This window comes from Rhinoraja longicauda, chromosome 3 (genome assembly GCF_053455715.1).
Source record: "Rhinoraja longicauda isolate Sanriku21f chromosome 3, sRhiLon1.1, whole genome shotgun sequence".
Taxonomy (NCBI): Eukaryota; Metazoa; Chordata; class Chondrichthyes; order Rajiformes; family Arhynchobatidae; genus Rhinoraja; species Rhinoraja longicauda.
Genome location: NC_135955.1, coordinates 28,863,650 through 28,887,670, shown reverse-complemented (window position 1 = coordinate 28,887,670; position 24,021 = coordinate 28,863,650). Strand labels below are relative to the sequence as shown.

Below are 24,021 nucleotides of genomic sequence, written 5' to 3'. Positions count from 1 at the left end.
AGGAGGTTGCTGAGAACAAGGTACAACAGGAAGTGTTTACAATGAATAGTGTAGATGTGTACTTGAATGAGAAAGGATGAAAAGATGTGATGATAATAGGTAAATTAGGGTGGAGCGATGCATCTTTGGAAAATAAATGTTTTGTGTTGACAGTTGGATTGAAATGCCTCCTGTCCTGTAAATGATTTTAATTACAGTGAACTCGGAGTTCTGATATTTCAATTATACCCAGTCAGTGATGTTGCATTTATCACCAGCAGATGGCACAGTTATCTTACCATGAGGACCCTGATTGACGTGAATTAAATAATAGAACTCAATTCACAATTTAGATTTTTTACAACCATTTGTAGGTAATATTCTACAGTTTTGCTTTTCAGGAAAAACATAGATGAATGTCTTTATTAATGTCCAGATCTTCAATGCAGGCAATAACTTTCTTAGTCGCTTGGTCATCTAAAGTGAAGATTGTATTTTAAAATCTTTATTACTCTTCTTAGTGCATTCATTCTGAGTTTAAAAGTCCTGGTTTCGGTTGAATGTTTTTGAAGACAACAAAGGTAAAAAATTGGGATCATCTGGACTTTTATCTAAATGTAATACTCTCTACATACGAAAATAATAGCACCACCCAGCAATGGTAACTTTCTGCACCTTTAATGTTATTTTTTTTCTTTCTTCGTATTTCAGATACAGCGCGGAAACAGGCCTTTTCGGCCCACCAAGTCCGCGCCGCCCAGCGATCCCCGCACATTAACACTATCCTACACACACTAGGGACAATTTTTACATTTACCCAGTCAATTAACCTACAAACCTACAATGTTGAGCACCTCAAGTCATTTCATTGGTAAACAAAAGTTGATGTTCATGTCTGAAGTAAATTTGCCAATCAATTTGTGAATAAGTAACCACTGAGGTTGTTATTTTAAGAAATAGGTGTGATTTTAATATTCTAATCAATGTATAGCTCTTACATATAACTCGCTCTATTCTGGCCCACAATATGCAGCCTATGCAAATTGCTCCTCTATTTGCATTGACAACAGTAACTGCATTTCATAACTCATTGCATGCAAACTATTTGAAAACATTGCCAGAATTTGATACAAGTTCAGTTGGTTTCTTTAGACTGTTGCACATTGTCAAGATTGGGCTACATCCACAACTCTGCAATTTCGTGCCTTTTGGGTAGAGCTGGGATGCATCCTGATAGGATGATTTCTTTCGTGCATCTGTAGAAATTGATGAGTTATTGGGGACATGCCGAAGTTCCTTAGTCTTCATTTTCAGAGAGCTATGGACTTATATGACAAGGTCCTTCTGTGTGCATCAGTGCACCTAAGGGTTCTGCCATTTACTGTACATTTTCTTCTTATATTTGACCTTCAGAATGCAGCACTTTACACTTGGTCAGACTAATGCCGTCTGCCATTTTTTCCCACACATTTTCAACTGGAACCTTTCACAATCTTCCTCACCATCCACAACTCTGGCAATTTTTTATGTCATCTGCAGTTTTGTGTCAGTCCGCTTAGAATTTCATCCAAAATTGCTTTACATATACAGAGGTTCCAACACTGATCCTTGCAGAACACCACTGTTCACAGGCCTTCAGACAGAATAGCAGCCCTCCACCACAACCCACTCTTCTATGGGTAAAGCCAGTTCTGACTTCAACCAATCAAGATCCCATATGCCTTAATTTGCTGGATCAGCCTAACATGCCAGACCTTGTTTTGAATGTTTTACTAAAGTTCATGTAGACCACGTCCACTGCCCACGTCTCATCAATCATCTTCGTCACCTCCTCAGAAAAACTCCATTTTGTATACATGACCCATCCTGCACAAAGTCATGCTGACTATCCCTAATACGTCTATGCTTTTCCAGATGTCAGTAGCTGCCATCCCTAAAATTCTTCTTCAATAATTTCCCTGCTCACTAGTCGATAATTTTCTGGTTTGTCTTTAATGCCTTTTTTAAATAAAGAGCAACATTGGCTATTCTTCAGTCTTCTGGGACCTCGATTGTGCCTGAAGAGGGTGCAAAGATCTCCAGCAAGACCCCTGCAATCTCCTCTCTTGCCAATCCTAATAACCTGGGATGGATCGTATCGGGCATTGGGAACATTAATGAATGTCTCCAAGAGCCTCAACACCTCCAGCTTCTTGATATCAATATGCATGGGAATATCAGCATACCTCTTCCTGATCTCGCTATTCTCCATGTTCTTTGGTGAATACCAATGTGAAATACTCTTTTAGTACTTTGCCCATTTATTCGAGCCCCAGGTTTAAATTCCCTTCTTTGTCCTTGAATGGTCCTACCCTCTTCCTAGCTAGGTGTTGTTGTATAGTTCCAACCCCAAACGTTACCTGTTTTTCTACCAGAATGGTTGACTTCACATTTTTACATATTGTATTCTAACTGCCACATCCTTGCCCATTTACTTAGCATCCCCTGACGTCTCTCTGCATCCTCTTTGTAACCCAAACTGCCACCTAGGGTGGGTCCACATAGAGCTATTACTAACCTCTGTCTTATTCATATTAGTGACAAATTTAAAAACAAGAAAGATTGCGCAAAACATATGTAGCTATGTAATAAATGAAACATATGTTGGGGAAAAAAACTCACTGAAACTGGAAAATGGTTAGACATGATGTGTATGAAGACGCACAGAATTAAGGATGGGGAGCAGAGCAGAAACTAAAAGATCTATGAATGGAAGCTTGGAGCGATTAAGTTGACAATCAAAAATCTCAGGAATGCTGGAGATATGGAATTTTTATAAACAAACAAATACAGATTATTCTTCTGAAATTGTTGAATTCATTATTGAGTATGAAAAACGGCTACGTCCTCTCATGTTTCCAGTTCTCAACTAATATTCTCCACGATTGGGCGATACTGGCCCAGTGGTAGAGTTGTAGCCTTGTAGCGCCAGAGACCTTGGTTCGACTCTGGGTGCTGTCTGTACTGAGTTTGTACATTCTTCCTGTGATCGTGTGGGTTTTCTCCGGTCCTCCAGTTTTCTCCCATATTCCAAAGACATTTGTAGGTTAATTCGCTTCTGTAAATTGTCCGTATTCTGTAGGATAGTGTAGATAGTGTATGGGTGAGCATTGGTCGGTGCAGACTCGATGGGCCAAAGGGCCTGTGGCCCCGCTGTATCTCTGAACTAAACTATTCTAATGCCCTCTGGAAAATTCCAAAGTTCATGACTCGCAGCGAATAAATTTCTACACATTTCAGTTTTAAATGACTGGTCCCTTACCTTGTAGTCAAGCCTCCTTGTTCCTGACTCTCCCACTAATGAAAACATCTCAACGTCTATCCTTTCAAGACTCCTCAAGATCTTACATTTTTGAAGAAAGTCGTCTCATTTATTTAAATAATGAAAAATACAGATTCCGTGCTGGCTATTGTTAAACCTTAATCTGTAATCTTAATCTGGAAATCCAGAAGAAATAGGTAATCATCCCATGCTGATAGTTACCCTCAGCAAAGAAGTTTCAAACTTTGCTGTAAGGGCTGAAGCAATGTTGATTGATTAAAGCTTTGTGTTTATAGCCATATTACTTATTGGTTATGTTTGTTATAAAGATGTCAATTTTTAAAATTTAGTCAACATTTTGTTTTTCAGAACTTACGATTCCTGTGAGATATTCCCTGGGGCCAATTTGAACATGATAGTGGGTGCCAATGGCACTGGAAAATCCAGCATAGTGTGTGCGATTTGTCTGGGCTTGGCAGGAAAAACTTCCTTTATTGGGAGAGGTGACAAGGTGGGTGCCAATTGGGTGATTGATATTTTATAGCAAATCCAATTCTATTAATTGCTTACTCCCCCCTCCTCCCACCATCCACAATCAGTCTGAACAAGGGTCACAACCCAAAACGTCTCCTATCCATGTTATCCTAAGATGCTGCCTGACCAGCTGAGTCACTCCTGCACTCTGTGTCTTCTTTTGTAAACTAGCATCTATTGATCCTTGTTTCTACAGATAAATGGGTATTTGAGTTGCACTTGATTCTAAAGAATGACTCTGGACTGATGCGTCCTGGACAAAGGAAGTCCGGTTGCATTGATTAGGCAATCACTGACTGGACAACTACCAATTAATTTGTGTGCTGCCATTTCACTTTGAAAAGCTGGTCAATTATTATTATGTGAAAGATTGAAATCGATTGAATTATGTGAAGTCGATTGAAAATGCAACTGCCATTTGAAAATATCAAACAAAAAACATTTAATCCTGTGTACTTGATAACAAACCTAGAATATTTCATAAACCTCCCCACCATTTAAGATTTCCATTTATCTCACTACATATATTGTAGTTCTTTGATTATATGATAGGCATAACTTGAACAGTTTTAAAAACAGCAAATTGTGTATTTTCTGCAGTGAAGAAGCTCTTTATGTGTCTGGGCAAGTTGCAGGTGTCAATAGTACCTCATCTTCACAAACGCAAAATCCAGCTTATTTTGATGTTATGACAACTGGGAGATGATCAGTTGACTGTTCTGCCATTTTCATATTTTACGAAACACCTCAATCATGCAGAGCTACTTATAAAAAAGAGTTAAGCGATGGAAAGATTATTTGAATGTTTAGTTGTTGGATGTGAGCTTGGGTGATTTATTATGTGGTTTACTTTTAAGAGATATTTTTTGATAAACTTATATAAATTTCATCAAGAGATCATAGTTGCTTTAAATCTTTTCCCCAGAGATGTGTGGCTTGATAGTATATTGTTCATAGTTAAGGCCCATTATTCCCCTTCATTGTCCATATTAGGCAGATTTATATTTGGCCCTAGTTTTAAGTTTCAGTGCATACATCAAAAGTTCCAAATTCTTCCAGGTGACCAGTACGCATTGTGTTTTCTTAATCTTTGATTAGACTTATGTCAAATCAAATGCACAAGGATCAAATCATTCAAATGTCAAATTTAGTTTAAAGTTTTGCCACACATGCAGAATTTCTGTGCTGAATACAAATTTCCAGAGATTAATTTCAATTGAATTTGAAATTCCACTATGTTATGATTACCCTTTCTTAGGGGGTTATTCTACTGTGTTGTTAATTAATTCTGTCTCATTAAATAATGCCAAATATAAAATCGCCTGCTCCCTCTAAAGCCGACCTCTTTTTACAAACTGGTACAGTTCTAAATAACCACCCCATCACTGCACAATGACCTTGTGGTGAGATTTGCTTCTGACTTTGATATTGAAATTCTGGTCATCATCCTTTCCTTCAAGGTATCTTGATTTGAAAGGAAGAAAAGCAAGTTTAAAAACACTTGGCTATTACATTATTGGAGCTTAAAAGGTTCATAGTTATTCAAACAGTTTAATAGTAAAATACTGTACAGTAAAATCTGCTTTTCCAATCGCTCTGCATTTCTGCCTTTCAAATGAATATGAAGGAGAATTTGTTCTGGATATGAAGTATCCCTGTGAATGCTTTGGATCTCTGCTGCAGAGTCCTAGTAGGGATTATGAAAGGGCAAACAGTATTTATTATTTAACTATAGATTGTCATGAAATTTATTCCATTATACCGTATATTGGATTTGACAAATAATATAAATGAGTAGGTGACTTGTATCCCTAATAACATTTGAGGGCTGAGGTTGTAAGGGATTATTCAATGATTTGATCCTTCTCTTTTGATCTTTAATCCATTGCCTCTCCTTTTGTGGAGGCAACCTGCACCATTTCACACTTGTCAAAATGCGGTTCTTATCACGCAGGCCTGTAATTTTTTTAAAAAGATTGTATTGTGATGTAGTTTAATCTTTGAGTTCATTTTCTCACACAATTTGTAAAGGCTATATTAAAATGTTGTATTTTTGAATAGGTTGGTCTTTATGTAAAACGCGGAAGTAACAAAGGATACATTGAACTTGAACTGTAAGTATAAGCTGATGGAATCCCTATAAATTTCTGTGCATTCCAGTGATGAGACTGCATTGTCTTAATATTTCTTCCATAACACCTTATCATGCATAGAGAGTTAGAGCTAATCTGCCTCATTTCCCAAATCCTCACCAGAGCTACTATTGTGTCAAGGCTGATATTATAACTAATGTAATCCAGCAACCTCAACAGAGCACAATGTGTTGTTTCACCAAGCAATAGATTGTTTCAATGACAGGTATTCCTGTTTCCAGAGAGGACTCTTTAGCTTGGTATTTATTTGTATTGATGTGTATCTTCATTCACAAATTAAAAGCAACAATATTTATTTAATATCTTGCATTTTAAAAGCTTTCAGATGTTTTCCATCAAAAATGTACTTAGCTACAGACATGAAAGTAGCAAGTTATTTGAAAAATTATTGCTGGTATAAAATGCAAATTAAACAGAATGGGAAATACTATATGTTTGAGTAGAATCTTCTTGGAATCGAGGGACACCCATGTTGCTATATTTAATAACACCATTATTCCTGCCCAGAATGAAGACGGTTGGGTAATTTTTCCACCAAAGGACTGCCATGTATAATTATCCATTCTCTGCATTTTCTGAAGATATAATTTATGTTAAAAAAATTAAATAATTGGTCTTCACAGCTGCAGGCGTCCACAAAACCTTATCATTAGTCGAGAGATTTCTGTTGCAAATAACCAATCAACATGGCAAATAAATGGAGAACATGCAACTCTGAAAATGGTCGAAGAGCAGATTGCTGCTTTGAATATTCAAGTGGGCAATCTCTGCCAGTTTCTACCTCAGGTATGTGTTTGTGCCAGGATATATGGAAGCAGTAACACAAAAGGCTGTACTTAGTCACATTCAAGTATGGAGCGTCGATGTGTTCTCATTTTTAATGGACTGTACCCATCTGTGCAATATCAAGCCTGTCAATCCAACCTTCACATAGTTGTTCCTGTCTGCAATTTGAGAGTGGGGGAGATAAAGAATCCTCATTCAAACTTTGTTTGGACCTTGAGATGCTGCAGTATCATTTAAAAAAAGATCAAAGGGTATAGTTGTATAAACGCCCTTTCTGTCTGAATAACTTCTTACATCTCACTCTCAAGCTTTCTCTCTCTGCCTTTCTCTTTCTTTTCTTTTTCTGTCTCTCCCTTTTTGTCTATTATCCCTCTCATTGGTAGTATTGTTAGTGGACTCAGCACTGTATCTTTTATATGAATCGATGATATGGATAGTTCAACCCTTTTGACTTTGGAAAATGATTAATTCACTTTCATGTTTAATTTTTACAGGAGAAAGTTGGCGAGTTTGCAAAAATGTCGAAAATTGAGCTTCTGGAAGCAACAGAAAAATCAGTTGGTCCACCAGAGATGTATAAATTTCACAGTGATTTAAAGAATTACAGAGAAAAGGCGAAAGAACTAGAGGTAAAAACTTATCATGTTGTTGTGAGCTTTTTTTTGTCGTCCTAGCAATCTCGAAAATACTCTATTTGATGCATTTACAGAACACGTGTAAAGAAAAGACAGCTGCTTTGGAGAAAATGAAACAGCGAAATGAGCGAAGTGAACAAGATGTGCAGCGGTATTATGAACGACAGAGACATTTGGATAAAATAAAGATGCTGGAAAGAAAGAGACCCTGGGTGGTAAGTTATGTCTTGTGTTGAAGCCTTTTATTTCAGTGATACGTGACTGATTGAAGTATTCCTTAAACAATTGTGATATTCCTGATCTTGGGGAATGTAAATTAATATGAAAACAATGTATATTTCTTAGCATTAATAATTGTGCTCCCAAATTTTGTAGGCTTGTTAAGTAGAATAAGTTCATATCATTAAGTATTTTCAGTCATATGATGGATCAGAGAGGAATTCCCATCCCCTAAGTTGGCTGGGGTTTTTCTGGGTTTTGGCTCTCCCAGCGGATCGAATGATTTTGGGTGGATTGCAGTGTGCATTTAATGTGACTGTATGAGGCAACTAGAGGCCCAGATGGTCACTTCCCATCTACCATTGTTGACATTTATGGTTTTTGTTTGCTCCAGTTTGTTTCAGTACAGTACAACTAACCAAAATGATCTTGTGCCTAAATGCTCTATATATAAGTAGACAATTGCTATTGATGTTCAAGGGATAATATTCCACGAACATTTGTTACACAAAGCACATTGTGCACTGTCATCAATTATTTCTTTCTTGCTGTCAACAGATTGTTATGTTGATTCTGCATGCTGGGAATTGTTAGTAAGCATTGAAACGTAGAAAATAGGTACAGGAGTAGGCCATAGTATCCTCCTTGCAGCTCACACTGCCACCCAGCTTTGTGTCATCCGTAAACTTGGAGATGTTACAATTAATTCCCTCGTCTAAATCGTTAATATATATTGTAAACAATTGGGGTCCCAGCACCGAATCTTGCGGCACCTCACTAGTCACTGCCTGCCATTCTGAAAAGGACCCGTTTATTCCTACTCTTTGCTTCCTGTCTGCCAACCAGTTCTCCTGTGTCAATACCCTACCCCCCAATACCATGTGCTCTAATTTTGCACATTAACCTCTTGTGTGGGACCTTGTCAAAGGCTTTCTGAAAGTCCAGATACACCACATCCACTGGCTCTCCCTTATTCATTCTACTTGTTACATCCTCAAAAAATTCCAAAAGATTAGTCAAGCATGATTTTCCCTTCATAAATCCATGCTGACTTTGACCGATCCCGTCACTGCTTTCCAAATGCGCTGCTATAACATCTTTAATGTTGACTCCAGCATCTTCCCCACTACCGATGTACTGCTAACTGGTCTATCATTCTCCGTTTTCTCTCTCCCTCCTTTTTAAAAAGTGGACTTACATTGGCTACCCTCCAGTCTACAGGAACTGATCCAGAGTCGAGAGAACATTGGAAAATGATCACTAATGCATCCACGATTTCTAGGGTTCTCTGGGATGCAAACCATCAGGTCCTGGGGATTTATCTGCCTTCAGTTCCTCTCTCCCACTAAATCCTCGCCCCCCCCAAGTATTTCTGTTTGTGTTTTCCTTAGTGAAGACAGAACCAAAGTACTCGTTTGTCTGTTCTGCCATTTCCTTGTTTCACATTATAAATGTCCCTGTCTCTGACTGTAAGGAACCTACATCTGTCTTCACTAGTCTTTTCCTTTTTACATACCTAAAGAAACTTTTAGTCAGATTTTATATTCCCCGCAAGTTTTCTTTCATGCTCTTTTTTCCCTCTCTTAATTAACCCCCTTATCCTCCTCTGAGTTCTAAATTTCTCCCAGTCCTCTGGTTTGCCGCTTCTTCTGGCCAATTTATGTGCCTCTTCCTTGGATTTAACAATAACCTTGACTTCCCTTGTCAGCCGCAGTTGAGCCGCCTTCCCAGTTTTATTTTTTCACCAGACAGGGATGAACAATTTCTGGAATTCATCCACGCGGTCTTTAAATCTTTACCATTGCATCTCCACTGTCAACCCTTTAAGTATAATTTGCCGCCTATCCTAGCCAATTCCTGTCTCATACCTTCAAAGTCTCCTTCATTCAAGTTCAGGACCCTAGTGTCACTCTCCATCCTAATGCAGAATTTCACCATATTATGGTCACTGTTGCCCAAGGGGCCTTGCACAACAAGATCGCTAACTAATCCTTTCTCATTACATAATACCCAGTCTAGCATGGCCTGCCCTCTAGTCGGTTCCTCTACATATAGGTTTAAAAATCCATCCTGTATACATTCCAGGAAATCCCCACTGTTACCAATTTGGTTGGCCCAATCTATATGTAGATTAAAGTCACCCATGATAACTGCTGTATCTTTGCTACACACGTCCCTAATTTCCCTAATTTCCTGCTTGATGCTAGCCCCAACCTCCCTACTGCTGTTTGGTGGTCTGTATACCACTACAACAAGCGTTTTCTGCCCTTGGCTATTTTGCAGTTCTACACATACTGATTCCACAGCATCCAAGCTAACGTCTCTCCTTGCTATTGGATTAATCTCTTTAACCAGCAATGCCACCCCACCTCCTCTTCCTTTCTCTCTTCTACCTGAATAAGAAAATAACTGCAGATGCTGGTACAAATCGATTTATTCACAAAGTGCTGGAGTAACTCAGCAGGTCAGGCAGCATCTCAGGAGAGAAGGAATGGGTGACGTTTCTGGTCGAGACCCTTCTTCAGACTGATGTCAGGGGGGCGGGACAAAGGAAGGATATAGATGGAGACAGGAAGATAGAGGGAGATCTGGGAAGGAGGAGGGGAAGGGAGGGACAGAGGAGCTATCTAAAGTTGGAGAAGTCGACGTTCATACCACCGGGCTGCCGTCGGAGTTGATGTCCGAGATGTTGACTTTGATGGGCGACCATCAGCCGTGTATGGTGTTCGAAGCGGCCTTTCGGGAGAAGCTACCTGGGGACGTCAGGTTGGTGTTGGCGGACGTCTCTTTTGAAGATCCGGTAGCGTTCGCCGAGAAGGCCGACACACTCGTTAGGGAGCGGCACACCCGAGACGGCTCAGTTAACCGGGTCTCGAGGCCCAGCGGCAGTCGGGGGAGCGGCCGGGAGAGCGACACAGTGGCCGCGATTTCGCAGTCGGCCTGCCAAGAAAGGGCTGCGGCGCCTGTTCATTGGCAGCGGGCTCGAACAACATGGCTGAATAGGCGTGGCTGGTGCTTTTTCCATCAGCGGTGGGGCAGTGAGGCCCGAAGCTGCAGAGCCCCATGTTCATTTCCGGGAAATGCCTGGGCCGATCGAATGTAGAGGCAGTCTCGATTGGCCGTAATTGCCGCCTCTACGCTACAGATCAGAGTACCGGGATCGTTTTTCTAGTGGATACGGGAGTGGTCGTGAGTATTGTGCCCCCCTATGACTGCGAAGTTCGGGCGGGGGGGAAGGGCCCGCCCCTCATTGCAGTGAATGGTAGCACCATCCGTACTTACGGTAAAAGGGCCATGTCCCTGTCCTTCGAGTTCAGGACCTACCGTTGGGATTTCATCGTTGCGGATGTGGGCCAGGCCATTTTGGGTGCAGATTTCCTACGGGCGTTTTCTTTGGTCGCAGACGTCCGCGGGAGAGGCCTGCAACCCTCGGCTGGGGTACGGCCCCGAGGTACCGGGCCAGAGGCTCCTACAAGCGCCGCCCCACCCAAGCCAGCGATCCAGGCCATTACCACGGCTCCCGGTCAGTTCGATGCGGTCCTGGCCGACTTCCCGCAGCTTCTCGTCCAGCGTTTCGATGCACCTTCCGAGAAGCACGGGGTTGTTCATTTCATCCCGACCGAGGGGCCGCCGGTTTTTGCCCGGGCACGGCGCCTCCCACCCGACAAGCTGGCCATGGCTCGAGAGGAGTTCCTAAACTTAGAGAGGCTGGGAATTATTCGGCCTTCCAGTAGTCCGTGGGCCTCCCCCTTGCATATGGTTTCCAAAGCGTCTGGGGGGTGGAGACCATGTGGGGATTTCCGTCGACTAAATGCGGCAACGCGGCCGGACCGCTACCCGATTCCGCACATTCAGGACTTCTCAGCTAGCCTGGAGGGGGCTACAATTTTTTCAAAAATTGATTTAGTGCGGGGATATCATCAGATCCCAGTCCATCCGCCGGACATTTCAAAAACGGCTACCATTACTCCGTTCGGGTTGTTTGAGTGGTTGCGTATGCCTTTCGGCCTTAAAAATGCAGCTCAGGCATTCCAGCGTCCGATGGACCGGGTGGGTCGAGGGTTGCCGTTTGTGTTTATTTACCTTGATGATATTTTGATTGCCAGCCGTTCGGTCCAGGAGCACTTGGTCCACCTCCGCACGGTGTTCCAGAGGCTGCAAGATCACGCCTGATTCTCCATCCGGACAAATGCCAATTCGGCTTGTCAGCGGTGGATTTTTTGGGTCACCGGGTTACACCGGCCGGTGCCACTCCTTTGCCAGCTAAGGTGGACGCGGTCCGCTCTTTCCCTTGCCCTACTACCATCAAGGGCTTGCAGGAATTCGTGGGCATGGTGAACTTTTATCATCGGTTCGTGCCTGCAGCAGCTCGGGTCATGCGTCCCCTTTTTCAATGTCTCGCGGGTAACCCCGCTGAGTTGGTATGGTCCGCAGCTGCAGAGACGGCTTTTGTCGCGGTCAAACAGGCCCTCGCCAATGCCACCATGCTCGTACACCCGCGCTCCTCCGCCCCCTGACGGTGGACGCCTCAGATGTGGCGGTGGGTGGGGTTTTGGAGCAGCAGGTCGACGGTTACTGGCAGCCCCTGGCGTTTTTCAGCCGGCAGCTCTCGCGAGCCGAGCTTAAATATAGTGCGTTTGATAGGGAGCTCCTGGCCCTTTATTTAGCAGTCCGCCACTTCCGTTATTTTTTGGTAGGCCGTTCTTTTGTGGCCTACACGGATCACAAACCTCTAACATTCGCTTTTGCTAAGGTTTCTGATCCGTGGTCGGCTCGCCAGCAGCGGCACCTCACCCTGATTTTGGAGTTTACCACCGATGTCCGTCATATTGCGGGTAGGCTTAATGCCGTTGCTGATGCACTGTCCCGGCCGGCCATTCCCTCCATAGCCGTGGTGGGTAAACAGGTGGATTTCCAGGAGCTAGCGGAGGCTCAGCGCCTGGAAGGAACTGCCGCGGTGTACGCCTCCACGGCCTCGGGACTGCGTTTGGAGCAGGTGGCGTGTGGCCCCACATGTACCAAGTTGTGGTGTGATGTTTCCCTTACACGCCCTCGCCCGATGGTGCCGGCCGCCCTGCGGCGTAAGGTTTTTGAGGCCATTCATGGCTTGGCACACCCGTCCATCAGGGCGACTTCAGCCATGGTGGCTGCCCGGTTTGTCTGGCACGGCCTGCGGAAGCAGGTGGCAGCCTGGGCACGCGCCTGCATTCCGTGCCTGACCTCCAAAGTTCATCGCCATGTCCAGCCCCCATACCAGAGATTCGAGGTTCCCCCCGACCGTTTTTTCCACATCCATGTGGATTTGGTGGGTCCATTGCCCTATTCTGGGGGTTATACGCATCTGCTGACGGTGGTTGATCGGTTCACGCGTTGGCCGGAGGCGCTCCCGTTGTCGGACACCTCGGCGGCCTCCTGTGCACGGGCCCTGGCGTTGCATTGGGTGGCCCGTTTCGTCGTCCCGGCTATCATCACCACGGATCGAGGGGCCCAGTTCACCTCGTCCCTCTGGGCCGCGCTGGCACAGCTGTATGGTGCTCGCTTACAGCAGACCACCGCCTATCATCCCCAAGCCAACGGGATGGTTGAGCGCTTCCATCGGCAGCTGAAGGCGTCCCTCTGTGCTCGCCTGACCGGCCACGATTGGGCTGACCAGCTGCCTTGGGTCCTCCTCGGCATTCGTACGGCCTCGAAGGCTGAGCTGGGTACATCCTCGGCCGAACTCGTCTACGGTTCGCCCCTGCGGGTGCCGGGTGACATTCTCCCTTCCACTCCCGCCTTGCCACCGTCCGTCACGTCAGTTTTGGGCTCCCTCCGGGCACGGGTGGGTTCTCTGGCTCCAGTCCCGACCTCCAGTCATGGAAGCACAGCAGTTCACGTTCCGTCTGACTTGCGGGGCTGTGATTTCGTGTTTCTTCGGAAGGATTCCCACCGCCCCCCTCTTCGGCCGATTTACCAGGGCCCGTTCCAGGTGCTGAAAAGAGGGACTGTCACCTTCACCTTGCAGGTGGGAAATCGCCAGGATCTCGTTTCGGTGCCCCGGCTCAAGCCTGCCCATTTGGACCAGGACCTCCCCGTGTCGGTGGCTCAGCCTCCGCGCCGGGGCCGGCCGGTGGCCGCTCCACTGGTCCAACCAGCGGCGCCCTGTTTGCCACCTCTCGGGCCCCCGCCGCCTATGGTTGGGCCCGGGCCGCCGTTGCCGATCAAGTGCCCCCTGTCACCTGCACCCTCCGCGCCAGGTGACCCCTCATTGCCTCCAGCGGCGGCGTCCTCTCCGCCTCCTGTTACGCTGGCGGTATCGGTTTCCCCCCTCCGTACACGTTCCGGGCGGGAGGTTCGGGCCCCCGTGAGGTATGGTTTCGAGGGTTCTGGGGGGGGGTCATGTAGGGGCATACGGATTGGCCACGTAGTCTAGAACCCTCGGATTGGTTTACGGGTCACGTGGTGCGGGAGCGCGAGGTATTTAACTCAGGTTAGAGATTAGATTAGCGAGCGAAGTTAGTGTTAGTCCAAGAGTAAGTACGTTGCGTTTGTCACGGGTTTTATCGACAATTAAGCCTTTGGATAATATCGCTCGTTTGGACTCACTACAATATATAGAAATAATCAAAGGTGCTTCTTTAGAAGTGCACTAACCTGTGGCGTGGACCAAAGAAAAATTGTTTTCCAGAATTAGAGAAAATTCACTTCTGATTGGTTTGGTGGGGAATCTTTAAAAAGTACTGTCTGAATATTTTTGTATATTAGTCAATCTGCTATTTGTCAAACTTTTATAAAACATTACCTCTATATATTACAAATAACCTTGAACTCTTAACATCGCTTCTATGATTTTTTTGTTAATGGCAGTATAAAATTATATCAATGATCTTACTAAATCTTGACCACTATATATTCTGTTGTGTAGTTTGCAGTTAGATGTAATATTCTAAAATGTGCTGCTTGAAAAAGAGGTGAAATCATTAATTGGGACTAATTAAATACCCGTTCAGGAGAATTGGCCCACATGCCAATGGCATCCTCTGATTTGTAAGATTCTAATAAAAGGTACTTGCTTCAATAAAGATTTGATGTTGCTCTTTTAAAGGAATATGAAGCAGCTCGACAGGAGCATGAAGAAGTGAAGCACCAACGTGAACTGCTGAAACAAGAACTGAAAGCACTAAAAGAATCCCAGGCTCCAATGACCAGAAGAATTCAAGTTGTTGAAAGGCAATGTAGGGAGCGGGAGGCGAAAGTCAAGGACAAGGTTAGACGCTTGGGTTGATACCAGACAAGGTTTCTGTTTTTGGAACATAGAATAGTATGGAACAGGCCCTTGGCCCACCATGTCCATGCTGAACATAATGCCAAATAAGTGTCTGAACAAGGGTCTCGACCCGAAACGTCACCCATTCCTCTCCAGAGATGCTGCCTGTCCGACTGAGATACTGGAGCTTTCTGTGTCTAATGCCAAATACACTTATCTCTTCTGTATGTGATCCATATCCCTCCATTCCCTGCATATATATGTGGCTATTTAAAAGAATCAAAAGAATCAAATACCATTATCATAATCTGGTTCCATTACCACCCCTGGACGGCACGACACGGTAGCGCAGCGGTAGAGTTGCTACTTTACAGCGAATGCAGCGCCGGAGACTCAGGTTCGATCCTGACTACGGGTGCTGCAATGAAAGGAGTTTGTACGTTCTCCCCGTGACCTGCGTGGGTTTTCTCCGAGATCTTCGGTTTCCTCCCACACTCCAAAGACGTACAGGTATGTAGGTTAATTGGCTGGGTAAATGTAAAAATTGTCCCTAGTGGGTGTAGGATAGTGTTAATGTACGGGGATCGCTGGGCGGCACGGACTTGGTGGGCCGAAAAGGCCTGTTTCCGGCTGTATATATATGATATGATATGAAAGCAGGTTGTAGGTGTAAAAAAAAAGGGCATCCACATCGCCTTTAAATTTTGCCCCTCTTACCTTAAAGTAAGCCCTCCAGTATTTGACATTTCCACCCTGGTAACAAAATGTTCTGGCTGTCTACCTTATCTTTTATTGTCATAATTTGTAATGGGTCTCCCCTCAGCCTCCTCTCCAGAGTAAACAATTCAAGTTTGTCCAACTTTTCCTGGAGTTAATAGTCTAATTCAGGCAGCATCCTGGTAAACTTCTGAGCACACTTGAATGGCTCCATATTCTGCGCACACTTCACTTGAATGGCTCCATATCCTGCGCACACTTCACTTGAATGGCTCCATATTCTGCGCACACTTCACTTGAACGGCTCCATATTCTTCCTGTAATGGGGTGACCAGAATTGCGCACATTACTCCATATATGGCTTCACCAATGTTTTATAAAGCTGCAACATAACATCCTGCCTCTTATAGTCAATGCGCTGACCAAGGCACGAATGCCATATGCGTTGTTTACCACTCTATCTACATGTGTTGCTACTTTCAGAGAGCTGAGTACATGGAGTCCAAAATCCTTCTGCATAGCAATGCCGTTAAGGGTCTTGCCATTGTATAGTTTTCTCTTACATTCGATCTCTCAAAGTACGACACTTCACACTTGCTTGGTTTAAGCTCCATTGGCCTTTTCTCTGCCTACATCTGTAATGGTGACTTATTTGCACAAGTAAAGCATAAATGGTATAATTCAATGTACACATATTTTTTTGAGAAGCAAGCTGGTAGTTGCGAAATAACTGTTGTTTTGACAATCTTTTCATTCCAAGTTAATTTTAATTTTTCTATTTCATCCCTTCCAAAAGTTTATTTAATGATGAATGTTAGCATGATGGACTGAGTAGCCTCTGTCTGTGCTCTTTCATTCCCTGGTCCTAGGGTTTTGCTTTCTTTCTCTTTGTTCAATGTAGTGATCATTCTTCAATCCAAAATTTGATCTTCCCAATTTTCACCTATTTTCCGGAGATTGTATTCTAAGTTGCTAAGTTTTTATATTCCCAAAAATAACTGTATTCATAAAATTTGCAAATATATAAAGCAATACCTTGTCACCGGTCACCATCCAAGAAAAAATGTTTCTATTTATTTTTAAGATTTACATTGTCAGAATGAGATCAAATTTTTATTTCATATAAATTCCATGAGGGATGAGTCCAAGAGGGTTTTGCACAAGTTTCAGCTCTTCGGCATACTGTGGGACTTTATCATAGAGCATTTATGACAGCTGGACCAGGTTTCAGTGTATGCCTAAGCAAATTGTCCTTCTACATTCAAACTTGGATAGTTCCCTACACAGCAAACCAGCAGATCAAAATACATCTTTATAAGTTTGACAATCTTCCACCAGTATCTGATGTTTGGAAACAGACTATGGGGAACTAAATCAGCTGTAAGGAATAAAGTTCAACAAAGTACACCAGATCCTGTTTTAGGCTGTCTTAGCAAATAGACATTCCAGAAGGAGATGAATAATGGTCTCATTTAAGTTACCAATCTTTGGGTGATCTTAATTGACTTTGGCTGAGATCAGTTCCCTCAGCAGCAACTCAGATTAAGATATTTGTCTAGGTGACTTAGCTATTAGGAGGGACAAGGAGCTGAGCTCACATTTCAATTTTATGCCTAGAATAATGATTAAATTACTGTACTTACACAGCAGTTTTATTACTGCATTGATTTCTTTCATCGCAAATCTTGGCACTAAAAGGCCCTTAATTGTTAAATTAATGGCCCAGATTAATGAATCACTGTGATTATTCTCCAAGTGGATAAATACTCCTGTGCTGTATCATCTTTAAATGAAAGCACAGCCTTTCCTAATTTTCTTTCATTACCAGTGTGACGCAGCTCGTATTCATGTTGACTTTATTTTTGTAATAACAATATCATCTATATATATACATTACTAAAACTCTCATCTTGTGTTTTTGTCCGTTTCATTGTTTGTACATACCCGAAATACAGTCAAAACGGTACACGATAGCGCACATTTTTAGGCCCACCTTACTCACCATTGGCTTGCGGTTCAAATGGTTGTTATATTTTAAAAGTTATTCATTTTTTAAACTTTAAAAATCACTTTTTAAACTTTAATAAATCCCTTTTCCACTTGCCCTACCTGTCAGCCGCACCTGCGCAGTAATACCTCCGTGTTTGAATAACAATGGGAGCCCAACGGGTCCGCGCCTGCGCAGTTGGAGCCCGTTGATCTAATACTTACGTAAGATGGCCGCCGGATCCACGCATGCGCTCAAAGTGCGCTGGTTGTCCGCCGGGGCTTTTTCCCACTCAATGCAACGGCCGTCACCATCGAGCTGCCGCTGCAGGAGGGGTTTTCACCCAATGGGTCCACGGGTCGCTCTGGATGCGGTGATGGCCGCCCAGGGCTGGGGTGAGTGTTTCCCTCTCCCCATTCCTCTTGCCCGCCCCTGGCCCCGGGGGGGGGGGGGGGGGGGGACGACGACGACGACACACTCCTCGGCCGGCAACGGGTCCATGGGGCGTCAGTTGGGGGAGGGTTGCCGAGCCCGCAGGAGAGGTTTGGACCCAACGGGTCTACGCCTGTCTAGTACGTGTTAAAAGCAACTGAATACATTTTAAATGACTGTTAAGCAAAGTGTCCTGTGCACACAGGAGTGAAACATTGTGATAGAATTGTAAGACTTGACACAGCAGTATTTTTTTAAGGTTTTAAATACTTAGTCACAAGATTTTTGAACATTTTAAAAAGGAACTATAAAATCGTGGGCAGTATCTAGAATGTGGACACAAAATGCTGGAGTAACTCAGCGGGTCAGGCAACATCTCTGGAGAGATGGAATGGGTGATGTTTTGGGTCGAGACCCTTCTTCAGAGTGATTGACCCTAATGGCCTGTTTCTTTGTTGCAGATTTTACTTACAATCTGAATTGTACCATAGTGTTCAGAGCAAGTTTGGATCAATTGTCCTTTTGAATAATGTTTTATTCTTTAGCTTGGAGAAATTCCTTGGAGAGTCCTTATACAGGAACGTAAAATTGTGTAGTTAGTTCTTGATACAAATTTCCTCCATGTTACTGGGTGCATGATTAACCATTGACGAGTCAGTTTAACCTCTGGTGGAGAAAATTCCAGAAACCATTATCAGTGATAGAATCACTTGCATAAATGTGACTTCACGATGAAAATCAGCAAGAAATTGTTAAAGGCACATTGTCACAAACTGACAATAGTTCGAGGCAATGATAGTTTTGTAATGATGTAAGGTCAGGAGTAATGAGGGAAACGTAGTTGGTGGTATACGTGGACATCCACAGTGAGTTTGATGTGCACATAATAGATCCCATCAGGAATGAAGGCTATGGAATAAACAGCTATAGCCGTATGGATAGAAAATTATGAAGTGAAAAATAGCAGAGAATCGTAGTTAAGGTTGTTTTTGATTCGGAGCAAAATATAGAATGGAATTTGCAAATGATCCGTCTAGCGTCATTGGTTTTCTTAATAAATATTAAATGCTCATATTTGGGTGTACAGTGCTTAATTTCCAAATTTGCTGATGACAAAAGTTGGAGGCATGGTGAACTTTGAGGAGGATAGCAATTGATTTCAAAGAGATGGACAAGCTAGTGTGTTGAGAATATGAAAGTTAATGCTGAGAAATGTGAAATATTACATTTTGAGGAAAAAAATGAGAAGTATAGTAGACTACAGTGGGTGCAGTTCTGAAAAAGTTATGGGAACAGATATCGGGTGGCACAGTGGTAGAGTTGCTGCCTTACAGCGCCAGAGACCCGGATTCAATCTTGACTACGGGTGCTGTCTGTATGAAGTTTGTATGTTCTCCCTGTGACCGCGTGGGTTTTCTCCAGGTGCTCCGTTTTCCTCCCACATTTCAATTGGCTTCTGTAAATTGTCCCTTGAGTGTAGGATAGAACTAGTGCATGGATGATTGTGGGTCAACATGAACTCGGTGGGCCGAATGGCCTGTTTCCACACTCTATCTCCAAATTAAATTAAATCAAAGATCAGCAGGGTAAACACATATTTCATTGAAAGTGACAGGGCAGGTTGAGAAATTGCTTTAAATAAAAGCGTATGGTATTCTTTACATTATCGTTAGAACAAAATACAAGGCCAAAGAAATCAGGATGATTCTTTTGTAAAGCAGTAGTCTGCCACAAATGGAGTACTTGTTTGAGGCAGCACAATTTAGCGATTTAGATGTGAAAGGGTGAAAATGAGATGTACCAAATTTGATAGATTGTCCTTTCAAGTCTAGAGATTTGAGCCGTTTCCTGTGCTGTAGCCATTCTTTGATTTTATCCTATGCCTTTTGCATGCATTAATGAATCCGAGCTGGTCTTGATTCATTTTGCAGTGTAAAATCTGATATGTATTCAGTCTAATTTGATGAAATAATTTGTGTTATGATTAAATTGGGAACTTGTGTCTCTGAAATAATTGCAAAATCCTATTTTTGTAGGGGTCCGAAATTAAGAAAATCTCTCAGGAGTGCAAACAAAAGCAAGATTTATTGGAACGGAAGGACAAAGAGGTCAGTGCATTTTTGCTTTCAGAAAACTAATTATTTTGAGTTATTATACAAGATGTGAATAGTATTTTTCCACAGAAAGCATATTGTCTGTATTGAGCACTTTAACGTCAATTTTATATAACAGGACGGGATAAAATTATCTTTCAAACCTTTTTTCGTAATTATTACAACTTGAGAAGATTAAATTGTAAACAAAAAGTTGATTTTTGCCAATCATAGTATTCTGAAATTGTAATTGTTTTGAACAACTTTATATTTGTTTGCAATGTAGATTTATCACTCATGTGAATCTGAAGTGACTTAAGTTATGAACATGGCTGCATATGGTCTTGTGTTACTTCAATTAAAGGTACACTCCCTTGGTGTTTAACAGTACGCTGTATTAAGACTATTCCCTTCGATGAAGGGGGTGTTAGGTGGAATGACAGATGCAGTTGGGAAGTGATTGGTGGTGGGCTCCAGAACAAGGAATGGGATGTTCAGTGGATCAATTTGGTGAGATGTCAGAAATTACTTCTTCACACTCAGGGGAGTGGAAATCTTCAACTGTTTCTTAAAAACATGTTCAATTGAAAATTTCAGAGCTGTGCTTGTCAAATGGTTATTAATGTTTTGAAATTAAGGCAGGTGAGATAAGTCGGCCATATCCTTATTGAATAGCAGAATGGATTTGAGAGGCTGAATGATCTGCTTCTACTCCTATCTGCACAAATAGTTACAGAAGTAGCACTGGGGTAGGGTTGCTCATGATTGATGCCTTACCAGAGTCTGAATGTTCTGAATTAATGTTCTAGTGGATTAGGTAAGGGGAATTGCAATTTGTGAAACGGTAGGTGGTCGTGAAAGCAGAACTGCTATAAACGAGTTCAGGTCAGTGACAACCCGTGCAACGTCTTCTGGCCGTAACAATTCGGTGTGGTTTTGCTACTTATGGCTGATCCACCCGAGCAGAAGTGATTCCAGTTGTAATCCTCCGCTGAGTAACTGGAAGTGTAGGTCTTTGCCTCTTTGCCATTGGATCAAGGAAAATTAGCTGAAAAACCTCGCCTCCAACATTTGCAGGAGTCAAATTATGGATTACTAAATTGAATCCAATGTGAATTTATGGATTGCTAAAACTGATCAGAAAGAGTAAACAGATTAGCAGACTAGTTAGACAAGTGCAGGTGTCGTTTGGTGTGTATCAAACATCTTAAGAAAAAAGGCAAAAAAATGAAAATACATGCAATATAACTGAAAAGCATGCATGAACAAGGGGAGAGGACAGGCAAAACTCCAGAAGAAGCTGCAGTCACTGAAGAAGCCGCAGTCACTGAATAAGCTGCAGTCAGGTGAACAGATCCATATTGTGTACCTTTGCCTGCTCATCCTCCACTTGCAGCTGTTGCTCCTACAAAAGCCTCGGCAACCGCAGCAGCAGGAGAAGTGCTGGGCTCAGTGGTGGGTCATGTGATGGAGAATGCATGGACTGGGGCCTTCCATGGCAGAAGTGGTTCAGAGCCAAAAATGACAGATGTCACCAACCAGGAAATCAAGATGACAACCCTTCAGGACTAACCAGCAGACCAGACTCATTTTGAGTTGAGGTCATTCTTGGAATGTGCCCAGAAGCAAATTAACCTGATATTAGACAATAGACAAAAGACAAAGGGTGCAGGAGTAGGCCATTTAGCCCTTTGAGCCAGCATTGCCATTCACCGTGATCATGGCTGATCATCCACAATCAGTACCCCGTTCCTGCCTTCTCCTCATATCCCTTGACTCCGCTATCATTAAGAGCTCTATCTAACTCTTTTGAAAGCATCCAGGGAATTGGCCTCCACTACCTTCTGAGGCAGAGAGTTCCACAGCTTCACAACTTTGAGTGAAAAACTTTTTCCTCATCTCCGTTCTAAATGGCCTACCCCTTATTCTTAAACAGTGGCCCTTGGTTCGGGACTCCCCCAACATCGGGAACCTGTTTCCTGCCTCTAACGTGTCCAATCCCTTAATAATCTTATGTTTCAATAAGGCCCCCTCTCATCCTTCTAAATTCCAGACTACACAAGTCCAGTCTTTCAACATATGACAGTTCCGCCATTCTGGGGATTAACCTTGTGAACCTACGCTGCACTCCCTCAATAGTAAGAATGTCCTTCCTCAAATTTGGAGACCGAAACTGCACACAATACTCCAGGTGTGGTCTCACTAGGGCCCTGTACAACTGCAGAGGGACCTCTTTGCTCCTATACTCAACTCTTGTTAAGAAGGCCAACATTCCATTAGCTTTCTTCACTGCCTGCTGTACCTGTATGTTTACTTTCAGTGACTGATGAACTAGGATACCCACATCTCATGGTACTTCGCCTTTTCCTAATTTAACACCATTCAGATAATAATCTGCCTTCCTGTTCTTTCCACCAAAGTGGATAAACTCACATTTATCCACATTAAACTGCATCTGCCCACTCACACAACCTGTCCAAGTCACCCTGCATCCTCGTAGCAGCATCCTCACACTTCACACTGCCACCCAGCTTTGTGTCATCTGCAAATTTGCTAATGTTACTTTTAATCCCTTCATCTAAATCATTAATGTATATTGTAAATAGCTGTGGTCCCAGCACTGAGCCTTGTTGTATCCCACTAGTCACTGCCTGCCATTCTGAAAGGGACCCATTTATCCCTACTCTTTGTTTCCTGTCTGCCAACCAATTTTCTATCCATGTCAGTACTCTACCCCCAATACCACGTGCTCTAATTTTGCCCACTAATCTCCTATGTGGGACATTATCGAAGGCTTTCTGAAAATCCAGGTACACTACATCCACTGGCTCTCCCTTGTCCATTTTCCTAGTTACATCCTCAAAAAATTCCAGAAGATTAGTCAAGCATGATTTCCCCTTCGTAAATCCATGCTGACTCGGAACGATCCTGTTACTGCTATCCAAATGTTCTGCATTTTTTTTCTTTTATAATTGACTCCAGCATCTTCCCCATCACTGATGTCAGGCTACCCAAACCACCCCAGCCCCGGGCACTTTCCCCTGCAACCGCACGAGATGCAACACCTGTCCCTTTACCTCCCCCTTAACTCCATCCAAGGACCCAAACAGTCTTTCCAGGTGAGACAAAGATTCACCTGCACCTCCTCCAAACTCATCTATTGCATCCGCTGCACTAGATGTCAACTTATTTACATCGGCTAAACCAAGCGCAGGCTCGGCGATCGCTTCGCTGAACACCTGCGCTCGGTCCGCATTAATCAAACTGATCTCCCGGTGGCTGAGCACTTCAACTCCCCCTCCCATTCCCAGTCTGACCTTTCTGTCATGGGCCTCCTCCAGTGCCATAGCGAGGCCCACCGGAAATTGGAGGAACAGCACTTCATATTTTGCCTGGGCAGTTTGCAGCCCAGTGGTATGAACATCGACTTCTCCAACTTTAGATAGTTCCTCTGTCCCTCCCGTCCCCTCCTCCTTCCCAGATCTCCCTCTATCTTCCTGTCTCCACTTATATCCTTTCTTCGTCCCGCCCCCCTAACATCAGTCTGAAGAAGGGTCTCGACCCGAAACGTCACCCATTCCTTCTCTCCCGAGGTGCTGCCTGACCTGCTGAGTTACTCCAGCATTTTGTGAATAAAAACCTTCGATTTGTACCAGCATCTGCAGTTATCTTCTTATACTGATGTCAGGCTAACTGGTCTATAATTTTCTGTTTTCTCTCTCCCTCCTTTCTTAAAAAGTGGGATAACATTAGCTACCCTCCAATCCACAGGAACTGATCCTGAATCTATAGAACATTGGAAAATGATCACCATTGCGTCCACGATTTCCAGAGCCACCTCCTTGAGTACCGTGGGATACAGACCATCAGGCCCTGGGGATCTATCAACCTTCAGTCCCATCAGTCTACCCAACACCATTTCCTGCCTAATGTGAATTT

The 24,021-nt window shown here is 43.4% G+C and overlaps 1 protein-coding gene across 1 annotated transcript in view; it reads left to right on the top strand.

Annotated features, from left to right (window-relative positions):
* smc5 (structural maintenance of chromosomes 5) overlaps positions 1 to 24,021 on the top strand; it is a 61,470-nt gene that overhangs the window by 6,651 nt on the left and 30,798 nt on the right. Inside the window, exons 2-8 of the mRNA XM_078395328.1 lie at positions 3,650 to 3,791; positions 5,876 to 5,928; positions 6,591 to 6,753; positions 7,248 to 7,382; positions 7,463 to 7,603; positions 14,692 to 14,853; positions 20,026 to 20,097. Of these exons, the coding sequence (XP_078251454.1) occupies positions 3,650 to 3,791; positions 5,876 to 5,928; positions 6,591 to 6,753; positions 7,248 to 7,382; positions 7,463 to 7,603; positions 14,692 to 14,853; positions 20,026 to 20,097 (868 nt within the window). The remainder of the gene's footprint in view (positions 1 to 3,649; positions 3,792 to 5,875; positions 5,929 to 6,590; positions 6,754 to 7,247; positions 7,383 to 7,462; positions 7,604 to 14,691; positions 14,854 to 20,025; positions 20,098 to 24,021) is intronic.